At 42.6% G+C, this 20,303-nt stretch overlaps 2 protein-coding genes across 3 annotated transcripts in view; one reads left to right on the plus strand and one right to left on the minus strand.

Moving 5' to 3' along the window:
• The window catches only part of LOC145348075 (uncharacterized), a 38,426-nt gene extending 35,722 nt beyond the window's left edge, over window positions 1-2,704 (minus strand). The window contains 1 exon segment of the mRNA XM_080196216.1: window positions 971-2,704. Within this exon segment, the coding sequence (XP_080052342.1) occupies window positions 971-1,837 (867 nt within the window). The 5' untranslated portion in view covers window positions 1,838-2,704.
• The window catches only part of LOC145348007 (uncharacterized), a 521,035-nt gene that overhangs the window by 475,942 nt on the left and 24,790 nt on the right, over window positions 1-20,303 (plus strand). The window contains exons 3-5 of one of the 2 annotated variants that reach the window (XM_080196100.1): window positions 12,433-12,543; window positions 17,987-18,134; window positions 18,224-20,289. In XM_080196100.1, coding sequence (XP_080052226.1) covers window positions 12,433-12,543; window positions 17,987-18,134; window positions 18,224-18,936 — 972 coding nt within the window. In that variant the 3' untranslated portion in view covers window positions 18,937-20,289. Of the gene's footprint in view, window positions 1-11,839; window positions 12,580-17,986; window positions 18,135-18,223; window positions 20,290-20,303 lie in introns of those variants that run through there. The other variant, XM_080196101.1, reaches the window with a different exon arrangement.

A 20,303-nucleotide genomic window follows, 5' to 3' on the forward strand; every position in this document is an offset into this window, starting at 1 on the left:
CTCCATGGCACCATAGCTGTTCAGGGGGCACAAGACGGGAAGAGTAATAGTGATTGTAGATTTGATAATTAGGGGAACACTCAGACATTTCTGTGGTCCCAGACATGAATCCAGGATGATTTGTTCTCACATGATTGACCGCAGAGCACCCTGAGGCAAGAACAACCGAAAGTCTGAATAAGCACCAATGACAGAGGTAGAGAGATGTAGTCCTCCAGTCAGAATTTAGGGAGCTGGGTAGGAAATCTAAAAAGAGAACCTGTCTCCAAATTCCTCCGGGTGCCACTGAGTATCGAAATAGGAGGATAAAGCAGAGCAATGTGTGGCTGGAGGGATGGAGAAGGATAGTAAGATTTAATTTCCTAGGAAATTGGGATCAGATCTGGGAAGATGGGATCTGAACAGGCCGGGTGGGTTACATCTATACAGAGCTGGGACCAATTTTTCTGATTGAAATGCTCACAAGCAAAGACAACATCCAGATACTCTTTCTCAATCTGTGCAAAGCATTGTTCAGTTTGTGTTAATGCTCTGGATACAAACACAACTGGTTGTCCTTGCTGCATGAGGGTTGCTCCAAGTCCTGTTTCAGTGGCATCTCACTGCAGGGTGCTTCATCATTGACATCATAGTACTTCAGCACTGTGGTATCGTCACTAGTTATTTGATGTGAGTGAAAGCTGCTTCTTGCTCTGTGTCCCAATACTACTGAAGGTCCTCTGCAGTGAGATTGTGTGGGGATAATAATTTAGTTAAGTAGCCCCCACGTGGGTTCATTGATGTTTCAGGATGACCAGCAACCGTGTGAAGACTTTCTAACAGAACTGAAACCGATGCAGCTTCTCCAATGTTGGTGGACCAAGAGATATTCCGTGTGGAAACCTTGTCACACTTCTCACACCTGAATGGTTACTGTGAATCCTCTGATGTCCCAGGAAGTCGAAGATTTCACAAAGACTTTAACACAAACTTCACACTTGAAGTGTTACTCTCCTGTGTGGCTCTTCTGATGGAAGAGGAGGTTTGATGACCTTGAGAATGATTTTTTGCACACATCACACATGAATGGTTTCTCCTTACTGTGAATGTGTCGGTGTACACAGAGGCTTGCTGTGTCAGAGAATGATTTGTCACACATGTCGCATCTGAATGGTTTCTCGCCCGTGTGTATGCGTTGATGCCTGCGGAGGTTCCCTGACTGTGAAAATGATCTGTCACAGACCTCACACATAAATGGTTTCTCCCCCGTGTGAATGCGTTGGTGTATGCATAGATCTGATGATGACGAGAATGATTTGTTACACACAACACACGTGAATGGTTTCTCCCCTGTGTGAATGCGTTGGTGTACACGGAGATCTGATGACAATGAGAATGACTTGTTACACACCACACACTTGAATGGTTTCTCCCCTGTGTGAATGCGTTGATGTCTGCGGAGTGTCGATGAATCTGAGAATGATTTCATGCACGCCTCGCATGTGAATGGTTTTTCCCCTGTGTGAATGCGTTGGTGTATGAGGAAATCGGAGGAAGACAAAAAGGATTTGTCACACAGCTCACACTTAAATGGTTTTTCCCCTGTATGAATGCGTTGGTGTCTGTACAGAGTCGACGTCCGTGAGAATGATTTGTCACACACTTTGCATGTGAATGGTTTTACCCCTGTGTGTATGGTCCGGTGATTTACCAGGCCTGATAACTGTGCAAAGCCCTTGTTACACACCTCACATTTGAATGCCTTCTCCCCTGTGTGAATGCGTCGATGATTTACAAGTGTCGATGATGTTCTGAAGGCTCGTTCACATACCTCACATTTGAACGGTTTGTCTTCCATGTCATTGATCTTGTGTTAAATGTTGTACAACAAGTGCACTTGGTGTATTCGGAGATCTTACGAGGCATTTGAACAGCCCCTCACCTTTAGGAGTGAATCAGTGGTTCATGAAGTTCGATGAATGATTGAAGTTCTCACCACAATTGTGGAGTCTGCTCACACTTCCAAGCCTCGTCCCCAACTGATTGGTCAAGCCAAACTTTCAGAAAGGTTGGCTTTGATGGAAGGTTCCACACCACTGACCAGTTACAGATCTGATAATATGTCAAAGCTTTCCTGACCCGACCGATTTCCAGATGATGGTTTCTGCACAATCTTCTTTGAGCGATGCTGTGAAGGATGGACATCCTCACACGGTCATGCAGTTGTTCCTTGGGTGACGGTCAAGATCTATCTGCTGTGTTCATCCTCTCTGTATTCTCTGGTGTAGTACAGTGCAATCATTCTGTAAAAAAGGAAATGGAAACATGATTTCCTCCAACTCCCTCTCCTCCTTTGCCGAAGGGACTGACTCCTCAGTTAGAGGCAGTTCCACAGTGAGTGCCAGTCTGCTATTCCTCTGAGTGGGGATCAGATTAAATTCCTTTCTCGTTCCTCACTTGACTGTCATATGCCTGCTGTTTGCAGCGGGGACAATGTGGCTACTTTCTTTCCTCCGCCCAGATCGCATCTTCCCTGGCCCCAAGAGGGCAATGGAAAAGACAGTCAGATGGAGTGTAAAACAAGCTATTATTCACCGTGCACTCAAGCCATGCTGGCAAAGACCAATTTTGCCCTTGGAATATGTGTTTAATATAAAAAACACTGGAAGAATGTTAATTCAATGAAGATATTGAAATTTTGCCCTGTTCTTTCCAAAATTATTGAAAAAGCACACAGGGCAAGAAGCGCTCGGAAGTTAAGGAAATGATTGTTTCACTGAAGCTGATTGAAGGGTTCTGGTTTATTCTGGGAAATTAGATACACCGCAGTCACTCAGACTGCACATCCCAAATTCAGCTATCAGGCACAGCACTGGGCAAAACTATCAGATCGAAGTCCAGGCTTCTGGGAAAGGTTGAGGCCTTCAGGAAGAATCTTTAAAGAAGGTATTAAGCAATATTATATGAAATTTGTTTCTCAGTATTGAAATGAAATTGCTATCGTGCTAGATTAACAATTCAAAGATTGAGTGTTCAAATCCACCCACAAAGTTATGTACATAGAATTACAGTGCAGAAACAGCCCATTCAACCTAATTGATCTATGTTGGCCTTTATGCTTCATATGAACCTCTTCTCACCCTATCAGCATATCCTTCTGTTCCTTTCTCCCTCAGGTATATATCTAGTTTCCCCTTAAAGGCATCTACGTTATCCAACTCAACCACTCCATGTTGTGAAATTGAATGTAATAAATTTTAGAATTGAATCAAAATATAAACATGGAAATTTTAAATAGTCCTAAAAACATAAATATTATCCTTCAGGGAAGGGAACCTGTTATGTCTACCAGGTCTGCTCCACATGTGACTCCAGTCCCACACAACATGGTTGATCCTGAATTGCCCTTTGAAGTGACCCAGCAAACAATGATAAACAATCATTACAAAGTTCAATAATCAGAGAAAAATCAGAAAGATCAGGACAACCTGCATTGTGTTTGAGTAAGATTAATATCAGCTCAACCTAGTGAAATCTGTAAAGTCTCTCCTACCAAGGTCTGAGGATAAGTCCCCATGTGAGGAGAGTTGCCTCATGCACTGGTCAAGTTACAGTGATACTCACTGAATCAAATTAATCTGGAAACATCCCAGACTCCTCCCTCAGCATCCCTGGGAATGTCCCATCCCACTGGCAGGTAGGGAAGTCCTCGTTATTGACGCCATGGAATCGCACGGCTCCCGGTCAAACAAGTTCATGGAAAGCCACCAGTCCCCTTCCCAGCTGATGAGTGAGTACTTCACTATGTTAATCATCAATGGGAAAGCGGACTAAAGGTAGATCCCAAAACTGGGTATCCATGAGATGCAGTGAACCTCCAGCAGCAACAGGATTGTATTCACCACAATCCCACAGTTCGGCACAGCCCTCATTCAATGATTACCATCAAACCAGTTGATAGGGATGCTGGGATCAATAAATGACAGCACGTTGGCGAGAGTTGCGGATAAGCAGTTCAATAACAAAGAAAGTGGCATCAACACCTCCATTTGCAACCATGTTGGTCCCCAGAATCCAGGTCGGGTTTTGGAGGTCACAGATTAGGGAGGAGGGGGGGGTCTCGGTGGGGGGTAGTTTGGGGGCTGCTGGTGGAAAGGCTTGGAGATGTGGGGCAGCAAGATGGGGGTGTCTCCATCAGCTGCCCAATTTTAACATCAGGCACCCTCGCCACCCCCACACCTTAGAAAGTACAGTCCCACTGAGTGTGCTGGCACAAGGAGAAAGGTTCAGACCCTACAATAGACAGGAAACAGCCAAAGCACAACACTCACAACTGACTATTCACAGTCCACTTGGGTAATAAGCAGCTCCCATCTCACACACACAGAGAACAATAGAAAATCAGTAAGAATCCTCAGACACTCTGCATTTCCCAGATAATTACACCTCACCTTCTCATATTCAGTAATGATCCATCAACAAAACTCAGCCTGTAAATCAGAAGGGAAATGCTTCCAATAAACACACTCAATATCCAACACACAGCTCCAATCAAACAGCTCAGCACAAAGCACCGAGTAAACAGGTCTCTCAGCTGGATCTTCTCACACAGCATAAGGGGCATTTCCACACCTGATTCCCCACAGGATAGTCAGACTGCCTGAACATTAGTGTGGATATGATGCAATGTAATTATTATAAATTCTGCTCCTTCACTCACCATCTCCTGACTTGGTTTTCAGTCCCTACAGGAAGTGAAGCAGCTGTGAAAGAGGAAGAGGAGAGAATGGGCAGAGTGGGTGGGCTCTCTGATTGACGTCTCTCACAGCCAATCACAATATTTCTGGAGTAACAGGAGTTTCCTGAAGTTTGGGAAACTGACCAGGGAAACGGAGGAGACTTTGAGCAGCAGATCAGGAGGAGATTTAAACTTGTTATTGTCCCATCTGAATTAATCCTCACTTATTGCAGCTGCTGTCTCAGTTCCCCTGGTAAATGTTTGACAGAGATTTCTAGTGTGGGAATAACATTCTTCATCCTCGGACGTTTTCAAAATGACAACATCGATGTGGGATGTGTAGCCTCGGAAGTGTTTGACAGCTGATCAGAAGAGGAAGACCCGCAGCATCCATATGGAGTGGTCTAAACCACACATGCACAGGAGAAAGACAGGGACATAGACAGTAGACAGGAAATGAAATTGGGGAAGAGATTGAGCTGCTGTTTGGGGAGTTACGCTGAATATTGTGGAGTGATTTTGAGTGCTCTGGGATTCACTGGGTGCTCGGAGCGTAACACTGTGACTTTAGGGAGTAACTGTAATTTGCAAAGTGACTCTAGGGAAATAGAAAAGGATTGAGCATGGGAGTTGGAAATGTTGGGGCAAGTGTGTGGCAGTCAGAAAGCGGGCATGGGGGAGATGAGGGGCAGGGAGCTGAGAGAGATGGTGAGTGGGGTACAATACTGGTGAAAGTGGGAGTTCTTTCCTGACAAAATGAAGAGGCTCCCAACATCCAACATTTCTAATGAAATGTCATCTCGAGCTGAAAGGCTAACTCTGTTTCTGTTTGGCATCCAATGAGGTTAAGCCAGGTCATCCTATGAGTCAATTCCTTATGTGTCCTGGGTACGCATGTCTACTTTTGAGATATGGTTCCACGGAGTCATGTTGAAACTGGGGAATACACAAACATAATGTATTTTTCTATTATTTTTGCTGAGTACCTCTTGATGGGTTTGGGTTGTAATGACTGACCCGTTGTTAAAGTCAAGCAGCTCTGCTCAGTATGCAAGACAGGACTGGGCTGGTCCCTATTTTGATCTGTAATAATCTTGTCTGCATCCCATCAGGCCTTGATTGCAGAAGCTGCTGAACTGTGTTTAATTTAGAATGTCCAATCTTATGTTGGACCTAGTTGCTTAGACCGTTTTCATCATTTTAAGAATTTCTATTATGTTACCATACCTCTCCTCTTTTCCTGGTGAAAGAGTGCTAGCCTCTTTAGTGTTTCTTGATAGTTACAACCTCTTAATTCTCAATACGTCCTTATGAATGTCTTTTTGAACCTTCTCCAGTTGCTCTCCGTCCTTTATCATTATGTTGCTCTGAATGAGGTTTTAAATTAATTCAAAATAATTTCTCTGCTTTTCAATTTCGTTCCTCCGTAGATGGACCCCAAATTATTAAAAATCAAATTATTATTTGATTTTGTTTTACATAAGGTTCTTGTTGAGCTGCCTTATTATTTTTAATGATTGATGAATCTGCAGTTCTTCCCTTGCACAACATAAAAATATGGCCGTTGGTCCTATGGTTTCTCCCTTCTACACTTTCCTGAAGTGCATACAGCCAGCTCTTGGAATCCAATGGGACAAAATCCTGTGAGTGCTGGAGATCTGATAGAGATTCAGAAAATGCTGAAAGTCTTCAGGTCAGGAAACATCTGTGGCGAGAGAAGTAACTCTCTGCATCCTTTGACATGGTCAACTACACTATCCTCCTCCTGCAACTCCTGGATTATTCCTTGAGTTTTATTCCTGACAGACTGTTTGGTGACCAGTGTTGGGGAGTTGCAATGTGAGCCTGAGCAGCTGAATCAAATTGAAAAGCAGAGATTGATCCTTGATAGGAACCAGAGTGATGGTGGTGGGAAGATTCACCATTGCAGGAGATTCTCTGTACACAACTGGAGAGGAAAAAGTCACACAAGTCACTGTAATCCCATTGACTGGACAACACCCAGGACCGAAGGAAGATAGTGTGGTTGATCATGTCAAAGGCCGCAGAGAGTTGCTTCTCTCTCCACAGATGTTTCCTGACCTGAAGATTTTCAGCATTTTCTGAATCTCTTGTCAGATTCCCAGCATTCACAGGATTTTGTCCCATTGGATTCCGAGAGCTGGCTGTATGCACTTGAGGGAAGTGTAGACTGTGGGCTGTTCTGATGGAGTTTTGAAAATAACAGCAGTTTGGTTTCTCCCCTCCCTGGCTCTGTAATCTCTTCCACCCCTCAGTACTGCACTGGAGTGCCAGTGAGGATTTTTGTGCTGAAGTCCTGAGGTGAGACGTGTACCCACAAGCTTCTGACTCAGAAAACATGTTTGTCGTTCAAGTCCAACTCCAGATGGAATTATTGCATGAACATGGATTAAAGTTGTTGTCAGGGCCACAGAAATAATTCCTCAGACTCTGGGCTCCCTGTAGAAACTCCACCCACCATTTGTTGAAATGCAAACATTGTAAAATGTGTGAAGAAATTATCCTGTAGATGTTCACACGCTGCATTGATTATCAAGCCAATCCGATGACAATATTTTACATAATTGAATAATTTTATGTCTAAATAAAATTGGTTCTATCGGTCACATACAGTTTTTAAAAGCAAATTACTGTGGATGCTGGAATCTGAAACCGAAAGAGAAAATGCTGGAAAATCTTAGCAGATCTGGCAGCATCCGTAAGGAGAGAAAAGAGCTGATGTTTTGAGTCCAGATGACCCAAATGTTTTTAAAAGTTTGCTCCTTGACAAATATGCACAAGCACAAATGTACGGTTTGTCATAAAGTCACAGAGGTTTACAGCATGGAAACAAGCCCTTCAGTCCAACTTGTCCATGCCACTTTTTTTTTAAAGCTTTAAGCTAGTCCCAGCTGCCTGCATTTGGCCCATATCCCTCTGTACCCATCTTACTCATGTAGACCCATGTACCATCTAAACGCTTTTTATAAGACAATGTTGTACCTGCCTCTCTACTACCTCTGGCAGCTTGTTCCAGGCACTCACCACCCTGTGTGTGAAAAAATTGCCCCTCTGGACACTTTTGTAACTCTCCCCCTCACCTTAAACCTATGCCCTCTAGTTTTAAACTCCCCTACCTTTGGGAAAAGATATTGATTACCTAGCTGATCTATGCCCTTTATTATTTTATAGCCCTCTATAAGATAATCTCTCAGCCTCCTATGTTCCCGAGGAAAAATGTCCCAATCTATCCAGTCTCTCCTTATAACTCAAACCATCAAGTCCTGGTAGCATCCTAATAATAATCTCTTCTGCACTCTTTCTAGTTTAATAATATCCTTTCTATAACAGGATGACCAGAACTGTACATAGTGGAATACCAATGTTTTATACAACTTCAACAAGACGTCCCAACTCTTGTATTCAATGTTCTGTCCAATGAAACCAAGCATGCTGAATGCTTTCTGTCCAGTGAAACCAAGCATGCTGAACACTTTCTTCACCACTTTGTCCACCTGTGACTCCATTTTCAAGGAGCTATGAACCTGTACCCCTAGATTTCTTTGTTCTGTAACTCTCCCCAATGCCCTACCATTAACTGAGTAAGTCCTGCCCTGGTTCAGTCTACCAAAATGCATCATCTTGCGTTTATCTAAATTAAACTCCATCTGCCATTTGTCAGCCCACTGGACCCATTGCAATCCGAGATAATCTTCTTCACTGTCCACTATGCCACCAATCTTGGTGTCCTCTGCAAACTTACTAATCATGCCTCCTATATTCTCATCCAAATCATTAATATAGATGACAAATAATAGTGGACCCAGCATCAATCCCTGAGGCACACCGCTGGTCACAGGTCTCTAGTTTGCAAATCTTTACAACCACTCTCTGGCTTCTGCCATCAAGCCAATTTTGTATCCATTTAACTACCTCGCCCTGGATCCTGTGATATTTAACCTTATGCAACAACCTACCATGTGGTACCTTGTCAAAGGCCTTGCTAAAATCCACATAGACAACATCAATTGCATTGCCCTCATCAACCTTCTTGGTTACCCCTTCAAAAAACTCAATCAAATTTGTGAGACATGATTTTCCATTGACAAAGCCATGCTGATTATCCCTAATCAGTCCTTGCGTCTCTAACTGCCTGTAGATCCTGTCTCTCAAAATACCTTCCAACAACTTACCCACCACAGATGTGAGGTTGGTTTTTCCCTACAGTCCTTCTTAAACAAAGGCACAACATTTGCCACCCTCCAATCTTCAGGTACCTCACCTGTGATTATCAATGATTCAAATATCTCTGCTAGGGACCTGCAGTTTCCTCCCTAGCCTCCCACAATGTCCTGGGACACACTTCATCAGGTCCCAGGGATTTATCTACCTTGATGCACTCCTCAATTCATCACTATTTATTCCCCCAAGTTCCCTAACATCCATGCTTTTTTCAATAATAAATACTGATGAAAAATATTCATTTAGGATCTCACCCATCTCTTGTGGATCAACCAACTTTGTTGATCTTTAAGAGGAGCTACTCTCTCCCTAGTTACTCCTTTGGCCTTTATGTACTTGAAGCTCTTTGGATTCTGCTTTCCCTTATCCTGCCAAAACAATCTTGTGTCCCCTTTTTGCCCTGCTGATTTCTCTCTTAACTCTATTCCTACACCCCCTACACACTTCAAGGGATTCACTTGATCCCAGGTACCCGAGCATGTCACATACCTCCTTCTTGACCAGGGCCTCAATATCCCAAGTCATCCAGGGTTCCCTACTTCTACCAACCTTGCCTTTCACTCTAAGAGGAATGTGCTTACCCCAAACCCTGATTAACACACTTTTGACAGCCTCCCACTTATCAAATGTCCCTTTGCCTTCCCACAGACTGTCCCAATTAACTTTTGAAAGTTCCTGCCTGATACCATCAAAACTGGCCTTGTCCCAATTTAGAATTTTAACTTTTGGGCCAGACCTATCATTCTCCATAGCTATCTAAGGAGAACATGCCCCTCTCTGCACCAATGGGGATGAAGTAGAAAGGGTCACAAACTTCAAGTTTTCATGTGTTCGGATCACCAACAACCTGTGCTGGTCCCCCTATGCTGACACCATAGTTAAGAGAACTCATCAACTTTCTCAGAAGGCTAAGGAAATTTGGCATGTCAGCTATGACTCTCACCAACCTGGTGCTGTCAGACTTATTACTGTGCTCACCAACTTTCACAGATGCACCATAGAAAGCATTCTTTCTGGTTATATCACAGCTTGGTATGGCTCCTACTCTACCCACGACCGCAAGGATTTACAAAAGGTCGTGAATATAGCCCAATCCATCACGCAAATCAACCTCCCACCCATTGATTCTGTCTACACTTCCTGCTGCCTCGGCAAAGCAGCCAGCGTAATTAAGGAGACCATGCACCCTGGATGTCTGTCTTCCACCTTCTTCCTCCGGGAAAAAAATACAAAAGTCTAAGGTCACGTACCAATTGACTCAAGAACATCTTCTTCCCTGCTGCTATCAAACTTTTGAATGGGCTTCCTTGCATTAAATTGATCTTTTTCTACACCCTAGCTATGACTGTAGCACTACATTCTGCACTCTCTTGTTTCCTTCTTTATGAACAGTATATTTTGACGGTATAGCATAAGAAACAGTACTTTTCATTGTATTATAATACATGTGACAATAATAAATCAAATCAAATCAAATCAAATCAAATCCTGTGTCCCTCCTGTGCATGGACTGATCCCACTACTGCACATCGTCACTGCCCTGGATGCTGTGAGTATTTCTCTTCTGATCTGCTGTCAAATACATCCTAGGCTGTACACCCCACACTGATGTTGTCAGTGAGAAAGTCTACGAAGATGAAGAATGTTATTCTCACACTAGAAATCTCTGTCAAACATTTACCAGGGAAACTGAGACAGCAGCTGCAATAAGTGAGATTTTATCCAGATGGGACAATGACAAGTTTAAATCCCACCTGATCTGCTGCTCAGTCTCCTCCGTTTCGCTGGTCAGTTTCCCAAACTTCAGGAAACTCCTGTTACTCCAGAAATATTTGGATTGGCTGTGAGAGACGTCAATCAGAGAGCCCACCCACTCTGCCCATTCTCTCCTCTTCCTCTTTCACAGCTACTTCACTTCCTGTAGGGACTGAAAACCAAGTCAGGAGATGGTGAGTGAAGGAGCAGAATTTATAATAATTACATTGCATAATATCCACACTAATGTTCAGGCAGCCTGACTATCCTGTGGGGAATCAGGTGTGGAAATGCTCCTTATGCTGTGTGAGAAGATCCAGCTGAGAGACCTGTTTACTCGGTGCTTTGTGCTGAGCTGTTTGATTGGAGCTGTGTGTTGGATATTGAGTGTGTTTATTGGAAGTATTTCCCTTCTGATTTACAGGCTGAGTTTTGTTGATGGGTCATTACTGAATATGAGAAGATGAGGTGCAATTATTTGGGGGGGCTGAGATATTTATTGAAATGTGTTTTAATGTCTTGAAAGATTTTACTTATAGATCTCGGCCTTTCCCAAAAGCCTGGTCTTGGATTGGATAGTTTTTCCCAATGCTGTGTCTGATAGATTGCATAATTCCAAATTCAGCTTAGTGAGTGCAGTGTATCTAATTTCCCAGGATAAACCAGAACCCTTCAATCAGCTACACTGAAGCAATATTTTCCTTAGCTTCAAACTCTTTCTGCCCATTATGTTTCAAATAATTTTGGAAAACAAGGGGAGAAATTTCAAAATCTCCATTGAATTAACATTTCTCCTGAGTGTTTTTTATATTAAACACAGACACTAAGGGTGAAAATTAGTCTTTGTCATCATGACTGGAGCTCATCATGAATTGATAGCCTGTTTTACACTCCACCTGACTATTTTTTCCATTGCCCTCACTGGACAAAATGGGTTGGAGTAGAGGAAAGAAACTAGCTATGTTGTCTGCTCCTCGTCACTATCCAATATGCTTCTGTAAATAGAGGGTGTGTGACAGTCATGTGAGGAAAACAAAAATCCTTGTATTTGATCCCCACACAGGGAATAGCAGACTGGCACTCACTGGAGAACAGGAATCAGCCCCTTCATCAAAGGTGAGGGAATTGGAGGAAATCGTGTTTCCTTTTCCTGTTTTACAGAGGGATTGCACTGTACTACACCAGAGAATACTGAGAGGTTAGACACCGCAGATAGCTCTTGACCATCACCCAAGGAACAACTGCACAACTGTGGGAAGACATCAGTCCCTTCACAGCATTGCTCAACACAGAAAAGGTTGGGCAGTGAAATCAGCATTTGGAAATCAGTCGAGTCAGGAAAGCTCTGGCGTGTCATCAGATCTAAAACTGGTCAGTGGTGTGGAACGTTGCATCAGAACCAGACTTTCTGAATGTTTGGCTGTGGGTGATCAGTCGGGATGAGGCTGGGAAGAAGTGTGAGTGAGCTCCAATTGTGGTGAGATCTTCAATCATTCATCCAACCTCATGAACCACTATCTCTTTCCACCCAGTGAGAGACTGATCAAGTGTGAAGTGAGTGTCAGGGACTCCACAGGTTCTAAGATCTTCTGAGGTGCATTTGTTGCAACTACTGTTAGCACAAAGGCAGCCACATGGAAGGGAAACGATTCAGGTGTGATGTTTGTGATAAAGGTTTTGTGAAATCTACAATGTTCCTGAGGCACCAGCTGATTCACACAGGAGAGAAACCATTCAGACATGATGTGTGTGATAAATCAGTTTCGCAGTTATCAAATCTCCACCGACACAAACGCCTTCACACAAGGGAAAACCCCTTCCCATGCAAGGTTTGTGACAAATTATTTTTGGACTCTTTGGCTTCTGTGTCATATTCATTCGTATGGTATGTGACTCCCTGAATTACCTTCCCTCTACATACATTTACATGTATGGTATGTAACAAATCATTCTCTGACAAATCAGCCCACTGCACACATCGGTGAGAAACCATTTATGTGTGACAAATCATTCTCAGTCATCAGAACTCCACAGACACCAGTGCATTCACCCTGTGACTCACCTGCTTCCCTTACACTGAGTTGTCTGTGTTGTTAACCCTGCAGTTCTCACACGTGGGCGCTGCCCTTCCAAAGCCTGTCTCAGCAGTGTCTGCAACCTCCCCCACCATCAGTCCACTTGTTGCAGCAAGATCAGTTTAACCTTTGATCAGATCACCAAACATCACTGATAGAAGACATCAATATGTATAGAAAGACCATAAGAAATAGGAACAGGAGTAGACTATTCAGTCCTTTGATCCTGATCTGCCATTAATAGGATCATTGCTGATCTGACATTCCTCACATCCACTTTCCTGCCCTTTCCTGTAACCCTTGATTTCCTTACTGATCAAAAATTTATCTGAGGTTTAAATATGCACAATGACAGTGTCACACATCTCTCTCCATAGAAAGGAGTTCCAAAGATTAACAACCCTCTGAGAGAAGAAATCCCTCCTCATCTAAATTGGTGCCCTTTATTCTGAGACTTTGCCTTCTAGTCACACGAGGGGAAACATCCTCTCAGCAGTTACCCTGCCAAGCCCCTTAAGAATCCTATTTGTTTCAATGAGATCACCTCTCATTCTTCTAAATTTCAATTAATAAATTCCCAACCTGTTTAACCTTTCCTCATTAAACAATCCCTCCATACCAGGAATCATCCTAGTGAACCTTCACTGAATTGCCTGCAATGAAATAATATATTTCCTTACATAAGGGGACCAAAACTGCTTACAGCACTCCAGGTGTGGTCTCATCAGTAACTTGTTGCAGCAAGACTTCTCTACTCTTATACTCCAACCCCTTGAAATAAGGGCCAACATTCCATTAGTGTTCCTGATTATCCGTTGTACCTGTGTGCTAGCTTTCTGTGTTTTGTTCAAAAGTAACTCCAAGTCCCTTTGTGTTACAGCTTTCTGGCAGTTTCTTCCATTTAAAAAATACTATTTTCTTTTCTGCTCCCTTCTAAAATAAACAACTCAATTTCTCACATTCTATCTAAATTGCCAACTTTTTGCCCACTTAACCTATCAATATTTCCTGTAAACCATTTCTATCCCTCTTGCAACTTGCCCTTCCACCTATTTTTGTGTTGTTTGCAAATTTGGCTTCTCTTCCTTCTTCCGATAAATATATATTGTAAACAGTGTGGTTCCAGCATTGATCCCTTTGGAACTCCACTGGTTACAGGTCACCAACCTGAAAAAGAATCCCTTATCCCCACTCGCAGTTTCTTGCCCATTAGCCAATTCTCTATTTGTGCCAATATACTACCTCTAACACCATCAGGTCTTATCACTAACCTTTTGTGAGATATCTTGTTGAATGCCTTCTGGAAGTCCAAATACAACACATCTACTGGTCCCGTCTATCCATTCTATAGAACATAGAACATTACAGCACAGAACAGGCCCTTCGGCCCACGATGTTGCGCCGACCAGTTAAAAAACAATGACCCTCTAACCTAAACCAAACCCTTTCCATCCATAAACCTATCCACAGATCTCTTAAACACCCCCAAACTAGGCGCATTTATAACTGCAGCAGGCAGGGCATTTCAATCCCTCACCACCCTCTGGGTAAAGAACCTACCCCTGACATCTGTCCTATAACTACCACCCCTTAATTTAAAGCTATACCCCCTCGTGCTAGCTTTCTCCATCCGAGGAAAAAGGCTATCACTGTCCACCCTATCCAAACCTCTAATCATCTTATATGTTTCAATAAGGTCCCCTCACAGCCGCCTTCTTTCTAACGAACAACCTCAAATCCCTCAGTCTCTCCTCATAGGACCTCCCCTCCATACCAGGCAACATCCTGGTAAACCTCCTCTGCACCCTCTCCAAAGCCTCCACATCCTTCCTATAATGTGGGGACCAGAACTGCACACAATACTCCAAGTGCGGACGCACCAGAGTTTTGTACAGTTGCAACATGACGCTGCGGCTCCTAAATTCAATCCCCCTACCAATAAACGCCAAGACACCGTATGCCTTCCTAACAACCCTATCTACTTGATTCCCAACTTTCAGGGATCTATGTACACATACACCTAGATCCCTCTGTTCATCCACACTATTCAGAGTCCTACCATTAGCCCTATACTCTACACATCCATTATTCCTGCCAAAGTGAATTACCTCACACTTTTCTGCATTAAATTCTGGTTGAGACTTCCTTGAAAAACTCCAATAAATCATTCAGACACCATTTTTCGTGAAGCCATGTTGACTCTGCTTGATTAGATTATGATTTTCCAAATGTACTGCCACTACTTCCTTAATAATTGATTCTAACATTTTTTCAGGAATAAATGTTTGGCTAATTGGCTTTTTGCTTCCCTCCCTCTTTGAATAGATATACCAGATTGGCAGTTTTCCAATCCTCCAGTACTTCTCCAGAATCTAGTGATTTTTAGAAAATTACAACCAATGCATCCACTTTCTCGGTTCTTCTTTTAGGATTGTAGGATATGAGCCATTGGGACTTTCTTGCTTTTAGCCCCAGTAGTTCATCTAATAGCTTAGTGAAGTCACCATAATCCCATATGACCATGGACTGCTCTACCCTTTGAAGGGGAGAGCTGACTAGTGGTGATTTAACCTGAGGATTGGCACACCTCAGGCAAGGTTGAGAGGGTGGGACCTTCATGAACGATCTCAGCCAGTACGGGAAGAAAATATCTTCCACCCTAAAAGCTGATGCAGAATATCTATTCAACTCCTCTGCCATTTCCTCATTCACCATAACTACCTTTCCAGATTAATTTTCTAAGGGGTCTATGTTCACTTTATCCTACCTCTTTTTATATATGTAAATAAGCTCTTATTGTCAGTTTTGATATTCCTTGCTGGTTAGTCCTCATAGTTTTATTGCTCTCTCTCTTTTTTGGTCTTCCTTTGTTGGATTCTGAATTTACCCCAGTCTTCGGAGCTTCACTGACTTTTGCTTCCTTATATGTTTTCTCTTACAACTTAATACTTCCTTGGTTAGCAATAGTTGGTTTATCCCTCGCTTAGAATCTTTCTTCCTTACTGGGATATATTTGTGCTGAGAGTCATGAGTTAATTACCTCCTTAAATGTCTGCTAGTGCTTGTTTACTATCTTTTCCTGCTAACCTAGCTGTCCAGACCAGTTTAGCTAACTCTATCCTCATTTCCCTTTATTGAAGCTAAACATAGTTGTTTCTCACTTTTAAGCTGAATATTAAATTCTATCGTGTTGTGATCACTATTTCCAAGGGGATCCTTTACTTTGCGGTTACTTATTAAACTTGCCTCATTACCTGTTACCAGATTCAGAGTAGCCTGCCCCATGGTTGGCTCAATGGCATATTGTGCTCCAGGAAACTAGCTCTAATGTGCTCTATGAATTTCCAACTTGATTAACCCAATCAACATGAAAATTAAGGCTACCCATAATTATTGCTCTATTCTTTTTACATGCTCCTGTTTGCTGATTTGTACGCTTTCCTACAGTGTGGCTACTGTTTAGGCATCTCTTCATGAACTCTACTTTTTTCCCCTGCTGTCCAAATCGACTCAACATCATCCGAGCCTAAATTAGAACATAGAAAACTACAGCACAAACAGGCCCTTCGGCCCACAAATTGCGCTGATCGTATCCCTACCTACTAGGCCTATCTATAACCCTGAATCCCATTAAATCCCATGTACTCATCCAGGAGTCTCTTAAAAGACCCCAATGAGTTCGCCTCCACCACCACTGATGGCAGCCAATTCCACTCACCCACCACCCTCTGAGTGAAAAACTTATCCCTGACATCGCCTCTCTACCTACTCCCCAGCACCTTAAAACTGTGTCCTCTCGTAGTGACCATTTCAGCCCTGGGAAATAGCCTCTGAGAATCCACCCGATCTATACCTCTCAAAATTTTATAAATGTCTATCAGTCACCTCTCATCCTTCGTCTCTCCAGAGAGAAAAGACCGAGCTCTCTCAACCTATCCTCATAAGGCATGCCACCCAATAAGAACATAAGAAATAGGAGCAGGAGTAGGCCATCTAGCCCTTCGAGCCTTCGAAATCCAGGCAACATACTTGTAAATCTCCTCTGCACCCTTTCAATAGCTTCCACATCCTTCCTGTAGTGAGGCGACCAGAACTGCGCACAGTACTCCAAGTGGGGTCTGACTAGGGTCTTATAAAGTTACAGCATTATCTCCCGACTCCTAAACTCAGTCCTTCGATTAATGAAGGCTAGTACACCATACGCCTTCTTGGCCACATCCTCCACCTGCGAGGCTGATTTAAGAGTCCTATGGACCCGGACCCCAAGGTCCTTCTGATCCTCTACACTGCTAAGAATCTTATCCTTGATATTATACTCCTTCATCCCATTGGACCTGCCAAAATGGACCACTACACATTTATCTGGGTTGAAGTCCATCTGCCACTTCTCCGCCCAGTCTTGCATCCTATCTATGTCTCGCTGCAACTTCTGACATCCCTCCAGACTATCCACAACACCATCATCTTTCACAAATGACCTTATTTCATCTCTTATTTACAGTGTACCCCATCATCTTTTCCTTCCTTCCTGTTTTTCTGAAAGGTCAAATATCCTTGGATATTAGCTTTGTTGTTTTGATTTCCTTTTAATCCTGTCTCCGTAATGCTGAAATCATGGCTGAAATTTTACAGCAGTTTGTGCCTGTGGGATTCTCTGGCCACGTTGTAGTGAAAAGAGATTTGGCTGATCACCAAATTCTCTGTCCTTGCTTGCAACGTAGGCAGGGCATGAACAGCCAGAAAATTCTAGTCCATGTCCATTTACAGCAATTTGTGCCATCAGCTCATCTACCTTTTTCTGAATGCCTTGTGCATTAAGATACAAAGCCATTAAGCTTAATAATCCTACATTTTTTTTCTACCACGGCCCTGCACAAGTTTTCCTATAATGGACAAGAAGCAATATCTGAATATTGAGTATATATATGTGTGTGTATGTTAATTTCTGACATTTTAAATCATATTTTTGAGCTGAAAATACAAAAAGACCATGGGATTTTTAAAATTAATTTTATGAGATTTTTTAAAATGCAGTTGTCTTGGAGATGGCTCTGACTTTGTCATAAGATTGATTTCTAATCAGAAGTCCTTCTGGGTGTAGGCTGAAAGCTGCCTCCAGCACTCGGAAAATGTGTCACAAGACAGCACAGCAAACTCTGGACCATGATTCATTTTTCATTTTCGTTTCTTCATTTAGGTAAAGCTGGCCCATAACACTCAGGAGTGCTCGTTGACTGGAGGACAGGTTTCTTACATTAAGGAGCTAGAAGAGTTTACGAAGAAGCTGTTTGGCCTCTCCAATCCCACAGTAACCAATGGTGGATCAGATATGGGGATGAGTGAAGGTGATGTCAGCAGCTGAGTGTTTAAACCATCAGGAGGAGAGTTAATTTATTTGACAAAGATAATAATTGTGATTTTCTTCCTCTGACAGATACACAGGTGTCCATGGACACGTCAGAAGGTGATGGAGGAGAGTTGGCAATAGTGTCTGAGATTCCTGAAAGGACCAATGAGGAAGGGACAGAGGTGAATACTTCACAGCAATGTGGCATGGCAGCTGCAGTGAAGGAGGTAGAGGAGTGTCAGGAGGGTAAGATGTCTGAATTGGAGGCTAGTGTTGACGAGTTAAAGTTAAATGTTGTGGTTTGTGTGAAGGAGGAGGCCGATGATGCTCTTGCTTGTGCGGTGGAGGGAGGGAGTTCAGAACCTTCTGGAGGTGAGGAGTCTACAGCTTTGGGAGCACAAGCTCCGCTGTCTCCACGAGCACACAGACAACATCAGGACCATAGAGCTGGCGAAGAAAATAAAGATGATCTGAAACCTTTTGCATGCTTACATCATGAACAGGTTCAAAGTATGGAGAGTCATCAGGCCACTTCTAACTTGCTTCATCAAACTTTGATTGAATTTAACAAGGATGTTAGCAAGAATCTACAAAGAAATAATGAAATTCTTCAGCATCATCTACAACGAAACAATGAGATTCTTCAGCAACACCTACAAATAAACAGTGAGATTCTTCAGCAGCAGAATGATGTTCTTTGTCAGCTTCTGCAAAGAAGCAATGAAGCTTTGAATGAAATGAGGCAGATTCTATCATGGATTGTAGTGCCTTCTGGCCAGCAGCAACCCAGTGCAGAGTGATCTGTTGCTGGACATGCCTCTGACCTTACAGAGGTCACATCACGGGAATGGGGGAGACACTGAATTAGGATTCCTCCCTCCAGGACTGCCACCTCTACCTCATTCTCCATCCTCCTGTTTCATCATAATGGATATTTTTTCTCTTTTCAGTCTGGACTTTTTGGCACGATAGAGAGACTCTCCATTGTGAGGAAAGTAGCGGTAAAGGGCCAAATCTGGAAGACCAGCCTCCTGATCACAGCACCTTCCATTTCCCTCCGATCAAGAATGGGCTGGGTTGGGGTTGCACATTTCACAGAAGTAGCTGTCTATAGAAACCAGCAGCTGCCTCTACGTACATGTGCGCACGTCGCTAGGAAACCAAATATTGTTTCAAAGGATGTATATTTGTATAGGTAAACATGAAAAAAAGGTCAATTTTGGATGAGTTTAATCTGATGTTTCTGTGCCTGGAAAGGGACTTATAGTTAGATTTCATGCTGGACAAGGGTGTTTTTACCTGTGGGGTTGGTATAAATTCCTTCTGGGATGATATTGTATTTAAAATGGAGTTTGGAAACTCGATGACAATCATCTGGTGATATTCTGAAGAGAAATCCACAGACACTTTGTATGTTAATGAAACTATTGTAGTTTCAAATGTACTTTTAATATCCATATTAATGTTAAAGACTGAGTGTAATTGCTAAGCTGAAGGAGGATATTACGATATTATGATCCATTTTTGATGTTTAATGTTTTTTCTTGCGTTAAAAGTAATTTGTGGACCTGTGACTCTGTTCCTCCACATTTGAATGAAATAAAGTAAAAATTATGGTCTTTTGAACCAGGGTTCAATTCTGGGATCTTCATGTCCAGGTGTGAAATTTTAACATTTGGTTTTAGGGTGAAGGGTGACTGAAACTTAAGATATGCAGATTTGACTCATTAGACCTGCTGAGATTTTCCAACATTTTCTGTTTTTGTCTCAGATTCCGGCATCTGCAGTATTTTGCTTTATATTTAACTCATTTGGAGCTGGTCTGAACTCCATGGATTCATTTAGCTAGATTGGATGCCCTTGTCAAGAGGCCTTTGGTTGTCGTTCTAGACACCTTTGTGGTAGCTAAACTGCTCATTGGAAAAAATAAGATGACCTTTGGAATTAATAAAAGTAGGCAATGAATGTGCATGCAAAGTGCATAAACCCTTTTGAACCGAGAGCTCTGTGAAACTCAAAAACAGTTGTCAAAAGATCAAGATGAACTGTCAAAGGATCTGTCAAGCTCAAAAGGCATTTGAGACACCTGCCTTAAATTGTTGTAAGAAACTATTTGGAGTGTTAAAATTTTTACCTTCACACTGTCTATCAATATAAACACAGTAAA

This window comes from Carcharhinus amblyrhynchos, chromosome 9 (genome assembly GCF_965287045.1).
Source record: "Carcharhinus amblyrhynchos chromosome 9, sCarAmb.v2.hapA, whole genome shotgun sequence".
Classification (NCBI taxonomy): Eukaryota; Metazoa; Chordata; class Chondrichthyes; order Carcharhiniformes; family Carcharhinidae; genus Carcharhinus; species Carcharhinus amblyrhynchos.